At 39.1% G+C, this 16,447-nt stretch overlaps 1 protein-coding gene across 14 annotated transcripts in view; it reads right to left on the minus strand.

Moving 5' to 3' along the window:
* The window catches only part of neb (nebulin), a 94,198-nt gene extending 83,802 nt beyond the window's left edge, over nucleotides 1-10,396 (minus strand). For 10 of the 14 annotated variants that reach the window (XM_034147101.1, XM_034147100.1, XM_034147102.1 and 7 more), the window contains exons 1-7: nucleotides 10,327-10,396; nucleotides 9,140-9,223; nucleotides 5,378-5,431; nucleotides 4,173-4,280; nucleotides 3,455-3,562; nucleotides 2,809-2,913; nucleotides 2,622-2,726 (exon numbers count right to left, since the gene is read on the minus strand). In XM_034147101.1, coding sequence (XP_034002992.1) covers nucleotides 2,622-2,726; nucleotides 2,809-2,913; nucleotides 3,455-3,562; nucleotides 4,173-4,280; nucleotides 5,378-5,431; nucleotides 9,140-9,202 — 543 coding nt within the window. In that variant the 5' untranslated portion in view covers nucleotides 9,203-9,223; nucleotides 10,327-10,396. Of the gene's footprint in view, nucleotides 1-2,621; nucleotides 2,727-2,808; nucleotides 2,914-3,454; nucleotides 3,563-4,172; nucleotides 4,281-5,377; nucleotides 5,432-9,139; nucleotides 9,224-9,539; nucleotides 9,630-10,326 lie in introns of those variants that run through there. The other 4 variants (XM_034147090.1, XM_034147092.1, XM_034147091.1 and 1 more) reach the window with 4 other exon arrangements.
* Between the last annotated feature and the right edge of the window lie 6,051 nt (nucleotides 10,397-16,447).

The following is a 16,447-nucleotide window of genomic DNA, read 5'->3' on the forward strand; positions in this document are numbered from 1 at the left end:
TAGAGGGATATCTTTCAAGTTTTTAATACTCTTATCAACATATGAGTGGACAAATATGCTTTATATGTTTGTTTATTATCATTTGAACAATGACAAATATTCTCATGAATATTAAACAACCTCTGAACATTACAAATATTCGCCTCAATTCAACCTGGAACCTCTCTCATACAATAATACTGTGTGTGTGTGTGTGTGTGTGTGTGTGTGTGTGTGTGTGTGTGTGTGTGTGTGTGTGTGTGTGTGTGTGTGTGTGTGTGTGTGTGTGTGTGTGTGTGTGTGTGTGTGTGTGTGTGTGTGTGTGTGTGTGTGTGGAGACACTGTGATGGATCGTTGAGCTATGTGCAGCTCAAGGCATATATGCTCGAATGGGAGCTCCCTGGACGCTGCAATAATCAGGGTTCCCGCGGGGTCTTAAAAAGTCTTAAATTTGATAATCTGAATTTAAGGCCTTAAAAAGGTCTTAAATATGACCAAAAAAATAAGAAAGGTCTTAAATATGATTTAGAAGGTCTTAAAAATGATCGGATTTGAAAGGTACTTCTGTGTTGAGATCGCGTCTAAATGTGTTTTGGGGGAAATGTCCGGGCTGCAAAGTAACCAGTACGGTAAGAGCCTTTCAGTTCCCCCCAACAATTTGTATTGAAATAAATCAACATGGAACCAGTAATCACTAACTTTGTTTCCCCCGGCCCCTTATTGGAGAACACCCAGCTAGTAACCTAGCAAGCTTCAGCTAGCGGCAGTCAGAAACTCATGTATCTTAGAATCTACTTAAAAATAAATATGGGGAAGTGTAAGTTCAACCGTATTTGGTTGGAAAACATCGAATTTAGTGCTTGGTTGAAACCAGTGGAGGGGAACGTGTTTGAAGCCCGCTGCACCTTTTGCAAAAGAAAGTAGCGTATGCTAATGTAGCGTTAGCTAGTGCAGCAGCTCCTGCAACAACACCGGCGGACCTCTGGGCGACGTTTGGGTGTATGTCAACCCTAAAAGCGGAGGTGCCGTAGACGCTAAATACCGTAGCTAAACACCAATCATACAACAGCAACGATGAAAGATTGTAGCCAAGGCAGCAGAGCTCTGAATATAGCTCTTGTCTGTCTGTCTCTCTCTCTCTCTCTCTCTCTCTCTCTCTCTCTCTCTCTCTCTCTCTCTCTCTCTCTCTCTCTCTCTCTCTCTCTCTCTCTCTCTCTCTCTCTCTCTCTCTCTCTCTCTCTCACTCTCACTCTCACTCTCACTCTCACTCACACACACACACTAGGGCTGCTCGATTATGGCAAAAATCATAATCACGATTATTTTGGTCAATAATTGATATCAAGATTATTAAATACGATTATTCATTGACTTTGAAAACATCCATTTATTGAACTTTAAAACAAATAATAATTTGAACAGTATCTTTTTAACTGTTGATTACCCTGAACGTATAATTCAACTGCAAAACCAATACAAAAATAAATTAAATAAATTATACATTTAAATAAATAATATCAAAATAATAAATACCAATAAACAAGATCAACAAATATTTTGGAGCGCACTTCCACAAGCTACTAAACATATATAAATATGATAAATACAAATAAATTAGACTAAAATTAATTAGATCAAATATGTTGTAGTGCACTGTCACAACCGAGCAAAGCTAAATAATTTCGTAATTGTGGCAGGCCAAAATCGTAATTGCGATTTAAAATACGATTAATTGCACACCCCTAACACACACACACACAAGCACACACAGACACATACACTTTTTGTCTAACACGCTAACACAGTTCTGTTATGCCTTTACATTTACTTTGTAAGTAATTATGGGACGTATTTCTTCTTTCATAGCAATTTTCCTTCATACTTTCTTGCCGTGAAATAGGTCTTAAATTCTATTCAAAATGGTCTTAAAAAGGTCTTAAAAAGTCTTAAATTTGAGTAGGTGAAACCTGCAGGAACCCTGAATAATGTTGCGCGTACTATCCGTGCTGAGTGTGCTGACTTTTCGTACAATGTCCCACTGTCTGGCTACCTGCATAAAGTCAAGTGCTCGGCGCAGTTGTCGGCGAAATGTCATTGAAACAGCTCCTTATATCCGTTAGCGCAGCTAGCTAGCACCAGATGCTAACAACAACAACACGTAAGGTGTGCCTCGCTCGCGCGAGTCGCGCCACACATACACACTCCCTCCCGGTCCTCCCGATGGCCAGTCCGGGCCTGCCAGTGAGCGTGGAAATGTGGTCTGCCACAAGCGGGCGGCAGGAGCGGGGCTGTCAGCATCAGCTTGTCGATGGTATTTTACACTCGATGCGCTCTGAAACTACGGCGGCCGAGGACAAAAAATACACATGCGTTAATCGCGTTAAAATAATTAGTGGCGTTAATTTTTTTTTGCGTTAACGCGTTATTAACGCGTTAACTTGACAGCCCTAGTTTTTATATAAATGGATCAGGACAAAAAGAGAGAATCTTTGTTCCTGAAACTTTCAGAGTCTCTTTACACAGAGGGGACACATGCTGATGAAGAAGAGGGGACACATGTTGATGTAGAAGAGACATGAAGAAGTGGATTTTGCATAATAGGTGACCTTTAAAGCATTATTTGGACAGTACATCGTGCTCACCTTGCTGTAGTTAGCAGCGTTCTTCACAGCCAGCACCAGCTCAGGAGCGTCAGGCGGCAGCAGGTACCGGTCCTTAGTCTCATCCCACTTCTGTCTGTACAGAACCTGCAAAAGATAGGTAAAACCGTGTTGTAAATGCTGGTTTATTGTCCTATATATTGTTGTTGTATAGGTTCAGGTAGCTCACCTTGCTGATCAGCTCAGACACGTGCTTGACGTGGGCGATCTCTCTGGCCTCGCCACCGTACATGCTGGTTGTCCGAGTCTTATTGCCCTCCATGCGGTATTTAACCTGAGGGAGAAAAGTGTAATTTGTTAGAATTCATGACATGAGCGAATCAATTAAGTAAGTTCTTCATCTTTTAAACACATTCATTTATCCAAATACCTATTCATTTATTCAGTTTTATTTTTATTTTAGTCTTTTGGCTCTAAATGACTGTTTAAATGTATTTAAATCTAACTTTTAATGTGTTTCTGTTGCATGTTATTTTTTATAATAACAATACATGGTATTTTTATAGTGCTTTCCCTACTGTTAAAAGACACTTTGCAAGCAAATAAAGTGAATAAAAACTAAATAAAAGGTGGGATTTGAAGGCTTTTTTGAAGGATGTGATTACCTAGCCTTGCCAAAGACCAAATCACAATAAGTTCGGTCAGCATCTCTGCTCCACACTCATAGAATTACACTGAAATCAAATGTCCACCACATGATGGATTCATTTAAGTTATTTAATCAGCAATCTCCCATCCGCAACTTGTCAAAATTCAACCTTAGACTTAAAACTAAATGATTTGGGGTAAAATACCACCACAGTCCTCGGTCTTACCTCGCTGAGCTGCTCCTGAGCCTTCCTGATGCGAATCATTTCAGGAGTATCAGAGATGAAGGCGGTCGGCTGGCCTTTGGACATCTCATAAGCCTTCCTGTACACGTTCTGTAAAGAAGAGCAAACACTGAATTGAGTACAATAGACATACCTCAATACATATGTAGTGTGTCTGATTCTGAAGTACTTAAAGGTTCCCTATTATACTGTTCTTCATCAATATATTATAGGTCTCAGATATATCCAGAACATGTCTCTGATTGGCTGAAACACCAAACAGATCATTGCAGCATCCCATAATCCCCTCTGTTTCAGCCCTATTTCAAAAGTGCTGATTCTCTGCCACTCCCCACGCCCCTCTGAGAGATATTTGGTTAAAAATAACTCAATGGTGCTCTAGGAGGAGATGCAGGTGATAAGGTGTGGGGGGGGGTTACCTTGGTTGCTGATTGGCTAATGGTTACACAAGCCAAAAAATCGTTATGACATCATAAAGTGGCCAAAATCTGATCAGCTCATTTTCAGACAGGTTTTTATATCAGGACAAAAATAGAGAATCTTTGTTCCTGAAACTTTCAGAATCTCTTTACACAGAGGGGACACATGTTGATGAAGAAGTGGATTTTGCACAATAGGTGACCTTTAACTGGCAGACACAAAAAAAGGACTTAAAAAAAAGGAGGTACGTCATTATTTTTGATCCAAATGTGTTGCTTACGTGACTGTACTGATCCAGCATCTTCTGGCTGTGAGCCAGGTATGGAGTCATGAACTTGGAAGTGTCCACCTTGACCTTCTTCCTGACCTTCCTGACTTGCAAGCCAGACTGGACGAGAACAGAGGAAAACATGATTAACTACCCGACTGACAAAAGGGCTCCCTGACTACAGGAAGTGAAACTACAGAGCGATCATCACAGACAGAAACAGGACATTTTGACAAAACAAATCAGGTATTTTCCAAATGTGTGGATTCAATAATGATCTGATCTTATCAAGATTGAAAGGAAACGTAATATTTCTTTGGTTGCAGTATACCTATTACTCTATGAACCCACGTTCATTTATGAATCTGTGAAATATTCTACATACAGGCTTGGGAACTAACGGATTACAAGCAGAAAAAAAAGGCAACTGTATTCCCTTACAGTTACATAATCTGATTACGAAACGTTTCTAAAAACTGGATTACTAGCAGGATAACAATGGTATTAAACAACAAACAAGAAAGCGCATATAGTGTTTGTTCTAAAAGGATCAGGACTGCCTGAATGTGCTTCATGAAAGGCACGTTTTCCTGTAAATAAAATCATTTTTGATCCTAAATATCTTGGCTCAAAGGTCAAATTGTTCAACCGTCTAATCCCAAAGTAACGGAAAGTAATCAGGGTACATTACTTTTACATTTTGATACTCAGATTGGATTACTGATTCAATTTAGTACAGGTAACTAATAATTGTAACACTACACATGTTTAAATGTACATGATACTTAGGTAGTGAGGATAATAGCATGAATATGAACTGAGATAACAAACAACGAACAAAACCAACACATGTAAATCGCACAGTGTACAGAAACATCAACAACAAGCATCTTGCACTGCATGCGATACCAGGATCAGCAACATGTAACATGAATACAGGGGAACAGTATCTCATCTGTAGGGAACAAAGGCTTCAGGAAACTAAATCACTTTAGGTTGGCAAAGAAAACTTGATTTGTAAATGACTGAAAACGTAGTCAACAGGGTTTTAATTGACGTAGATTAAACATTAAAACCTACCCTGATAAAGGATGCCTTTAATGAAATAACCAGACAACAGATTATCCACAGACATGCAGACAAGGAAACTGACGTTTTCAAGACAAAGGAGGGGTTTCCTCTATGAACTGTTGTCCTTTTGGGAGGAGGTGCTTTACCTGTAACATCTGAGCATCCTCAGAGACAGTCGTTGTGGTAGTCTGCTCAACATACTACAAATATAGGACACACTCTGGGGTTTCAAAACTGACAGAACAAGTTATGGGAGAAACAGCAATGCATTCTCTATTTGGATTGAGGGTGATTTTTCCACAGCTCTGGTGCTCATCAATTACTGCCATTAACACGTCAAGCCAGACAAGTCTCAGGAAATCACTCTACACTGCATCCCATTAGAGGCTATTCTGTCAAACCGCCCTCAAAAAGTCCATCAACTTGCATAAAAGCCACAGCGTTGTCGTCAGGGATCTTTGTCCCGATGTGTAATGAACTGATTCATTATCCACTCAAATAGAGTCACTGTAAGTATGATCCACAGAGGTGTAATGTACTGTAATTATGACTGGTCTAATTAAGTCTGTTTTATACAAAGGACAGATTAATATCCTCTGTTATGTGTGACTGACTGCTCTAAATCTGACCGAGGCTATAAGCATATAAAAGGCATTCACATTCTATTCTTATGTTTTATTTATTGCATCGAACATTGTTCCTTTCATCAGACGCACACAAACGTCTTTAGACAGCGTTTTAATCTCTGAGTTTAAAGGATTAGTTCACCCAAAATCATTGTCTAATCATCCCTAGTAATACTTTTAACATGTTTAGGTAGCAGTCTTTAAGTTTTCTGCCTTTACTCCAATATAGTGAAGGCGAACAAGTTTGCATTTGTGTTGGTAACAGCATTGCTAAATGGCATTTCAAAACAACCACTTTCATTTCTGGAAACAAAGCCTGTGTTCATCCACAGATTTCTTAGAGACTACTGTCCTCCAGAAAAGTAGTCCCTAACAAAACTGATGTTCCCGTGGATTATCCAGAGTTATTAACTAGGCTAATGAAGAGATAGATATTTCAAATGACCATCTTCAATGCTGTTAGCACCACACATGAAACCCATTTCCCCATATTGTATTGCATTGGAGTCAGAAATCCTCAAATCTGGGGTTTAATTCAAAGGTTTTGCATGGCTGGATGTGACTTGTTTTTCTTTAATTTTGGGTATACAAACTTAATGGGATAACTAGCTTTTCCATTGAAGCAACCTAACCCTGAGACCACAGTGAGGGACAGCATTCCCACGCAGAGCATACTGTTCCATGAATAGCCCGTCTAACTTACAGCCTGAATTACACCTACTTCCCTACGATCCCAGTGAAACATTTACAGTCACGTCAGGTTGAACATTTTGAGACTGGTGTCTTTGGAAGCTAACCAATTAAATTAGTACTTTTGGAAATTCACTTTTACTGGAGTACTGCACTGAAGTAAACCTATCCATTAAATGTCTCTTTTATTCCACTCTTTACTTCCACTTGTAAGCCAATACTGTACTTTTTGCATCACTGCCTATATTTTACAATTGAATACAAAAATAATAATAATTGCCTTCTTTTTTATTTGTATTTGCTCATTTGTGTATATATTTAATATGTAAGCTTACTCTTTTTGTATTGTTAGCCTTTTATCGGCTATGTGACGTTTGCTGTAACGCTGTAAATGAAATAACATATTTCAGATTTATAAAAGATAACCATAACTACAGTATGATGTATTATTTTTGGAAATGAGCTATCTGAAAGTATAACAAGATAGCCACAGATTTACCAGCTGCATTAGTGATGTGTACATATTAATGCACACACAATTATAATCCAATAACATGAAATATAATATTCTGAAAGTGGCATATTGAGTAAAATTGAATTTCCACACTGTGTTATTGCCACTTTTACTTAAGTAGACTAACATATGACTTCTTTCACCACTGCCAATAAGTCCTCAAATCTACCAGAGACACCTAGAAATAACCAGAGCTGCGGGAAAGAACATCTCAAACCTTTTTTTAATCAACATTTGTAAGAGGCTTCGATATCCAAATCTATCAGACAGGAGAGAACCATAGGTGTAAATGAAACACTACGCCTCCATTTTATCACATGCCTACAAAGCATCGCAGAAACAACGATAGCTCGGCCACCCGTCGGGCAGTTTTCCACCTTTCATAAGCAAATTTCTCGCAGTGACGTTAACACGTTCCAGGCGATCAGAGTGTGATTTACAGGCTCTCTCTTTCCCTCTCTCCCTTCACTTCTCACTGCTCTCTCACACTCTGCCAAGGTGCCTTAGATGTCCACTTCTAAATGTGTCTGAATGCCAGACAGAGCACTCTACGCTCCACCTTTTAATGACCTGAGGAGTCATTTTAAATTAATATATAGAAAATCCTCACAGCAGATTAAAATACATTGAAAAAACTGAACCATTGACTTTAATGAAGTGCATAGCTGTATTAGGTTAGTAGAAAGCAATAATATTAAGTTGAACCTCATTTGTTTTACTTAATATTATTGCTTTGAACTAACCTAATACAGTTCTGTTGACACAATACATTTAATTTAACTCAGATTTCAGAATAACTATGAAATGAGTGAAACTAAATTATCGTTAAAAGGGATTGCGTGTTTTTAACTATATGCATTTGTCTCACGTATATCCTGACTATCACTATGTTTCTCCCCATTCTGTAGATTAAATAAGAAGCCATCTTACTATTTATTCAAAGCATTTGAACTTTTCTCCAGTGTAGATGAAAGTGCCAGTGAAATCAGAGTGTATTGACTTTGTGGGTCTCCGTTTGTTTCCGCCTCCCAGTCGATTTACCATCATTGCAGTAAAGATGGTAGATCCATTTGATATGTTATATGGGAGTTAAATGACCACGAAAGTAATTGCTCGGTGTGATTAGGTGATAAATAACCATTTGACTCCCCTATAAGATATCAACAATATTAGGTATTAACAAATACAAGGCAGGCTTTAATCCCATTTCACCAGGAAATATAGGACTAAGCTGTTAGCCTTCTGACTTCACTCTTCCATTGGACACAGTGAGACATTCAGAAACACAGTAACTCTTACACACAGTGCTTTTACACAGCATTAAAACATCCGGAAATATTGGTAAATATCAGGTTATCAGATCATAGGCAGATATAATTGGAGATTGGTGGTTCACGCCACTTTACACGATTGGTTTTCAACAGGTAAGTTATAATAAAAAGACAGAATGGTAACTGGCATGTTCCCAAATTGTATGAAATCTAATCCTATTGTGCTTTGTATTATAGTAACGTATTAATTTTCTTGACATCTAATTTCTTCACTGTTTCTGCACTATTGTTGTTATAATGTACATTTCCTCGTTGTGGGACAAATAAAGGAATTTAGATTCTGATTACACATGAAGGGTACTTGTGTTAGTTAGATAACATTACAGCATGTGTTCATTGATAGGTTGGACATGTTGGAAAAAGCAGATGGCCTGTAGTTTCATTATATGCAAGAATCTGTGGGAATAAATGGCGCTATCATCAACGATTCACCACCACTGAAGACACTATTTATTATACAGTTTGATAGCATAGTTACTACCAACCTGTCATAAGGTAAAGCCTCATAGAAAGGTATCTTTATAGGACAACAGATAATGTCCCAGGAAAATGTGTATACCTTCAGTTTGAGTTAATTTTGATTTATAGTTAGCCGTTAAGGGCGATCCAGGATGTAAAACCCATTTGAAACAGGATCCTGACGACTGAAGTGCTGACTGGAGGGGGGGGGGGGGGGGGCACTAGCTTAACTATTCATAGGGTCTGCCACTGTACTGGTGGATAAATGGAGCGTGAATTTTTACTTACCTCTTCGACAATTTCCTCCTCCTCCTCATAACTCTCTTCAAATTCCTCAATTTCTTCTGCCATGTTGGAACGGTTTTAAAAGCTCTAGACAAAACACAGATGAGATTTGAAAAGATGTTCATTATTTAAACTCTTTATACATACAACATCAAAAGTATATAGCAGAGTTATCTTAAATGTGTCCAGCAGTAGCAACCAATCACAATGTCAGACAGCTTTTTACTGGGGCTTAGACACAAGAGATCAAAGGACAACTGCACCAGGGATATTTTAAGATGCTGCCAGTCATCCCCTGCTGAACCCAATTACCCGATCAAATATAGGACTTATAGCAGCAAATACACGCTGAGAAATAACAACATGTATATATAGTAATGGTAAACCAATGTGGACGCCATACCAAGGTAAGATTTCCGCTGAATTTCCTGACAGTAAGGAAGTTTCCCTTGTCATCCACTAGGGTCTCAAACTGATAGTCCAACTTTTTGTCCTAAACAAAGCAATAGAAATGTGTCACGAAGTAGGACAATGAGAGTGAATTACACAGGGAGCGTTGCAGATTAGGAAGGTGATACATTAGTGCATTATAATAGCCCTTTAAATGTGTGAAAAAGACGCCCCTCCTCCCTCACTTGCCACAACACGGAGGAACTGGCTGAAGGTTGGAGACAGCTGCCCAACAGAGAGCTTCAGCTATTTGACATGTAAGCTAATGCCACAGCCTGATTGGTTGACTCTGTTTAGCAAACGGTATGGCAATGCCTTCTGAGGGCTGCAGGTTAAATATAGGATGGCATACTAAGTACCTTTTTTAGCACTCGATTGCCCTTTCTTTAAATAAATTAAGAAAACATATATATGTGAAATACTTAGACAAATAAATGCAAGTTGAGGTAAAAGAACAAAATCGCCCCGACAGGTGTTGAGATTTCAAAGAGACCAGACGAAAAAGGCCGGGCTGTTGCTGACATTTCAAGATACATCCAAAGGCACGCCTGGGGAAAGGTTGCTTGCAGATCTTGCTTAGTTATTCCTTAAATGTGCAGCTCCTTATCAACTCTCCTCCTGGATCCATGGCAGCAGAGGATGGAAATGATGGAAGTCCAAACCGATGGAAAAGCCATGCAAGGTGAGGAAGAACTAAATAGATATTTGTGCTTTTTTAAAATCCATTTTTCTTTGCTTACCAGTTAAATCAAAGTTAAATGTTCTCCTAAGCCGCCAAAGCCTCCCCAGCTTCCCTCCAGAGAAAAGCTGTGAGAAAGCACACAGCTGCGATTTCTACCCAGGTTATCATGTGGTCCACACAGCCAATCACAGGCCGGCGCTCTCAGATTTCAAAATCTAAATATACCTAAGTGATCATTTCAGAAAAGAGCACCTGTTGAGGCTAATGCATCATCGGTACAGTTATGAGGAAAGGCAGAGGGGCTCGGGTTGGTTGGGATCTCAAGAAAACAAGCGTAAAACCCAAATACAACAAATCCGCTCTGTGGGAATGACGGTGACGGATGTGTTGACAAGCGGGAGAGTTTTTTTGTGAAAGGATTGGAAGTAGGTCTGACCCATACGCATTAGACTTTGAAGATCTGAAGGCCCTGAGTGCCAGATCTGATGAGGTCATCTGTTAGCTGACCCTGAGCTGCTGGCAAGGTCTGCATGAGAATCAGATCAACATCAAACTGAGGAGAGATGAGGCAGAATCTAAGAAATAAGTAGATGCCCCGATACATATGAGACAAAAACGAATTGCTACTAGTATTTTAAGTGTAGCTGTATCTCTAGAAAGTGAAGAAAATAATAATAAACTCCGATAAATGACCAATTATCCTTGGATTATGAGTGAATAACGAGTTACGACGAGCAACTCTTGACTTGCAGTGGAAAGCAGATTGAGGACATCTGTCAGTTTTTAGCTTAACCCACGAGACAACAATTAATAGCTACTTGTATTTTAAGTGTAACTGGATCTCTAGAAGTATAACAAGTGATAATAGTCTGATCAATTACCAATTTCCCTTGGATTATGAACAAATAATGAGTTACTATGAGAAATTCTTGATTTGCAGTAGAATTCTGATTGAGGACATCTGACAGTTTTTAGTTTAACCCATACATATTAGACACAAATGAATCGCTACTAGTATTTTAGGTGTAACTGGATCTCTAGAAGTATAAGAAGAGATAATAGTCTGATCAATTACCAATTTTCCTTGGATTATGAGTGAATAACGAGTTATTATGAGCAATGTTGACTTGCAGTGGAAAGCAGACTGAGGACAGTTTTTAGCTTCATAATGATGTTAACAATTACATTTAGCTTTGTCCAATTGTATATTTACAATACTTTGAAACAATATAGCTCTAGGTGCTGCCCTATATATAAATATATTCGGTTCACGTAATAAAACAGACTAAAGAAATTCCATCCCACAGGTCAAGTGACTGATACCTGGGTAAGAAATATACATTTTCAAAGCAGCAGACTGCGACTCACTCGACCCGAGTGCATAAATATAATCTGACGTATAAAAAGACATCACAAACTATTTCTAGATAGAGACGTTTAACATAGAATTGAGGTCAAGTAGCAGCTATGGTTTAGTGTAACAGCAAATCATGAATAGAATTAAGAGGGTTAAGGATGACACAAGGCTTCAAACAAAGAATAAAACATGGACCAAACAGTATATTTACTTCTCCTCTCCTCAGATGATGTGCCGGTACTTACTCTCCAGTATTTCAGATCTGCTACCCAGGCGCTGAGATGGAAAGCAGCAGCTGTGTGTGTGTGTGTGTGTGTGTGTGTGTGTGTGTGTGTGTGTGTGTGTGTGTGTGTGTGTGTGTGTGTGTGTGTGTGTGTGTGTGTGTGTGTGTGTGTGTGACTGTGTATGACTGTGTGATGCTCTGTTGCATGGTCCTCAGTAGCAACATCACCATGACTTTTATTTCATCTAACCTGCAAGATTGAAGAAGTAGTCATGTTACAAAGCGTGACATATCTCAAGGCATAGACATATAAACCCAAATCTATTTCAAACTTGATTGAGGGAAAGTATATTTCAAGCTAATAAAGACGCCCTATTATGTTTTCTCTGGGTTTTCCCTCTCCTGTAGTTTGTTCTATGTTTTAGTGCATTTAAATGGTCTGCAAAGGCTAAAATCCCAAAGTTCCCCTCCTGCAAGAAACGCCTCCATTGGACTCCTTTGTTTACTTCCCTAATTTAGTGACATCATTACATAACACTCGCGCTTCTATTGGCTGGCGCTCCAACACATTGTACATGAGGTTTAGGGGCGTGACATCTCTTAGTGGTTGACCAATCACAACAGAGCCAGTCAGCTAACCAATCAGAGCAGACTGGGCTCTGGTTTCAGACAGAGGGGGAAAAGAGGTGCTGCAGCACAGGCAGTATGAGAAAAATAAAGAGCTTTTTGAACATTAAAGCCTGGAGACATGAGTAGAGACACTACATACTGATATACACCTGAACATCAGCAGGAGAGGACTCTTTAAAGTAGAGACACTACATACTGATATACACCTGAACATCAGCAGGAGAGGACTCTTTAAAGTAGAGACACTACATACTGATATACACCTGAACATCAGCAGGAGAGGACTCTTTAAAGTAGAGACACTACATACTGTACTGATATACACCTGAACATCAGCAGGAGAGGACTCTTTAAAGTAGAGACACTACATACTGATATACACCTGAACATCAGCAGGAGAGGACTCTTTAAAGTAGAGACACTACATACTGATATACACCTGAACATCAGCAGGAGAGGACTCTTTAAAGTAGAGACACTACATACTGATATACACCTGAACATCAGCAGGAGAGGACTCTTTAAAGTAGAGACACTACATACTGATATACACCTGAACATCAGCAGGAGAGGACTCTTTAAAGTAGAGACACTACATACTGATATACACCTGAACATTAGCAGGAGAGGACTCTTTAAAGTAGAGACACTACATTCTGATATACACCTGAACATCAGCAGGAGAACTCTTTAAAGTAGAGACACTACATACTGATATACACCTGAACATCAGCAGGAGAGGACTCTTTAAAGTAGAGACACTACATACTGATATACACCTGAACATCAGCAGGAGAGGACTCTTTAAAGTAGAGACACTACATACTAATATACACCTGAACATCAGCAGGAGAGGACTCTTTAAAGTAGAGACACTACATACTGATATACACCTGAACATCAGCAGGAGAGGACTCTTTAAAGTAGAGACACTACATACTGATATACACCTGAACATCAGCAGGAGAGGACTCTTTAAGGAGAGACACTACATACTGATATACACCTGAACATCAGCAGGAGAGGACTCTTTAAAGTAGAGACACTACATACTGATATACACCTGAACATCAGCAGGAGAGGACTCTTTAAAATAGAGACACTACATACTGATATACACCTGAACATCAGCAGGAGAGGACTCTTTAAAATAGAGACACTACATACTGATATGAACCTGAAAATGACAACGAGCAGAATATGACCCCTTTAAAACAAATTTGGTACATCGCATTGAAAGATCAGGCAGGGTATCAAACACTTTTGATTATTCTAGCAGGCAAAAGAATGACTACCTTAAGCCAAGGACATCCAGAGCGGGGTGGGGGGGTTTGGGGGTCATGATGCTTAGTCACTGGAAAAAATGACTGATGATCAGAGCGACCAGGACACAACAGCTGCAGGATGGACAACATACACACTGCCAATAGTCAATCTAAGCCCACCAACACACACCAAAACAATGAATTATAGTGAGGTAAGAGGCCTAAAGTGACCCATCAGTCAGACTGGAGTGACTTAGCAAGGACAGGTCAGGTTGTTGTTTTACATTTCCAGATGAATCTGCGCTGACCTTTCTAGCTCTATAAGAAGAGAGTGATGTCCTCTTGGGTCAATAAAGAGCTGGAATTATTGAGTTTGTTTGTCATCACTTTGGGATCTAGATAGACTTGTTCAAACTTCTGTACGATAACACTCCCGTTGTTTAAACATATATAAGACCTGTGCAAAGAAAATGACGACCAAATTGCTTAACTCTTAGATTACATCTCTGGGGTTATTATAGTGTCTGACACCATCACTGACTAAACTGAGGACACATGGGCCTCTTAAATGTACAGACATGCAATTAATAATTATTCAAGATAAACATATTGTGTGTTAACTGGGTATTATATGGGTTTGACTTACCTGATACAATACCAGAAATGTTTTCTCAAACTCAGATATATCGCAATTTGTAGATAACACATTTTGACTGAAAGCAACTCACAACAAACTCCGGTCTGATGATGTTCAATTCAATATTTGTGCGCTTTCAGATCAATTATACTTAGTTCAAATAGTGTATACATCGGTGAATGCATAGGCAATATTAAATAGGTGGGGGAAAAGAACAGAATGCACACATTTCATATACAATTATAGCACAAGCTCCACATTGACAGCGATTTAATTAGCATCTTGACGTATTTCTCTTAATATGTTGTTTTTATCATGTGTTAAAGAGTTTGTGTTCAATCAATTTGTCCCTCCACCTTTGTGAAAAAGTTCCACTGTGAAAGTGTTTGGTCCTTAAAGCCATATCTGTAAATGTTAGACTTATCTATAGAGAGAATGTGCCAAAAAAACAAACAGAACTGACTCAATTGATTCATGTCAGAGCGAAACACATTGATTTATGCTCACAGTGAAACCGGCTGCTCAAGGTTTAAAAAGGTATTTAAAGAATCAAGCTTTTAAAAAACGCATTTTCAGACTGATGAGTACGGAGGAAAGGGAGCATATGAAGGACTACATTTAAAGCAATGAATGAGTCAGCTGTTACAACTACCATGACGAAAAGGATGATCACGAGACGCATGCGAGGAAACGTGTCCTGATGACACGTTTAGGAGGAAAGGTAGAGCTGAAAAAAAAGCTTCCTCATAGCAACAGATCTGAGGAGTCAGGAATATCCTGATGAGGAAGCAGACACACCCAACAAATAAGTGAAATATTTTTGCTTTGTTTTAGTACTCATTCATGTTTACTTGCCAGCCCTATTAGTTACGCAGTCAGTCTGCTTTAGTTTCGGCCCAATTCCAATGTTGGGTGTAAATACAGCGGCAAGTTTTGAACAAACTCCCCACTTTTAGGCATTATCAGGAAGTGTAGTAACCATGGTTTTGAAACAGCAATTAAAAAAAAATAATAAGTAAAATAAAACTCCAAAGATCTTTAGTGGCATTTTTTGTTATTCAATCGGATGTTTATACAGTAGGCTGCTTGGTTTTTGCAAAAGTCCCTGTAAATATGCAAAACTTTACAATCAAATGCACACATTGACTAGACCTGGGTATATAATCCTATGACGATATTAAATATCTTTTATTTTGCAGTTTGCTAATAAAAGAACTATTCGTAAACAGCGTGTTTCATGACATTCGGAGATATGTCGATTTAATGAGATTAGACTGAAGCACTCTTTTGTGCACCAGTCAATCCTCAAATGAATACAGACTTAAATCCCAGGTCAAATGTACACTAGAGCAGTGGTTCTCAACTGGTGGGTCCCGACCCAAAAGTGCGTCGCGGACCCGTTTCGAGTGGGTCGCAGATGTGTGAGTGAAGGAAAAAAAAGTCAAACTTTTATTTTGAAGGCCCGATTTTCTAACGCTGTGCATGCAGTAGGCGTTGGACTGGAAGTACCGGAGACCATAAACGGTTTTGAAAACTTCTGTCACGTAGTGATCATCTTCTCAATAAACATCTTTGCTGATGTTTTTTCGAGTCTTCTGGCCAATCAGAATCAAGATTGTTCCCGGAAGTCCCCACGGAGAATAACTTTGCGGTAGAACTATTCTTTATACATCCATTGGTACAACTTCAGATAAAAATGAACACATGATGAAATATGACCCCCGGTTTGATGATTGACAGGTCACAGAACAATGGGAGCTATCTACCCTTACCCACAATTTAAAGTGTGCCAAAATGCGTAGTTTATATGTGAGTATTTCTAAAAATCTCCTGGGGGACAATCCCCCCAGACCCCCCTGCTGGGGTTGGGTTTTCAGCATGTCACATTTTTCACGTGTGGTGAATTTGCAGGATTGGCTCCAAGTCTGTACTACAATACAAGTGGGCCTTTTTATGTTATACAGCTTTGATTCTAGAAACTTGATGACCGTCATCTCATTAAACGATTTTTTGTTGAATATTGACAAAGGAAAAAAGTGGGTCCCGAGGCCTGACCAGTTGAGAACC

The sequence above is a fragment of the Trematomus bernacchii genome, unplaced genomic scaffold (genome assembly GCF_902827165.1).
Source record: "Trematomus bernacchii unplaced genomic scaffold, fTreBer1.1, whole genome shotgun sequence".
NCBI lineage: Eukaryota > Metazoa > Chordata > Actinopteri > Perciformes > Nototheniidae > Trematomus > Trematomus bernacchii.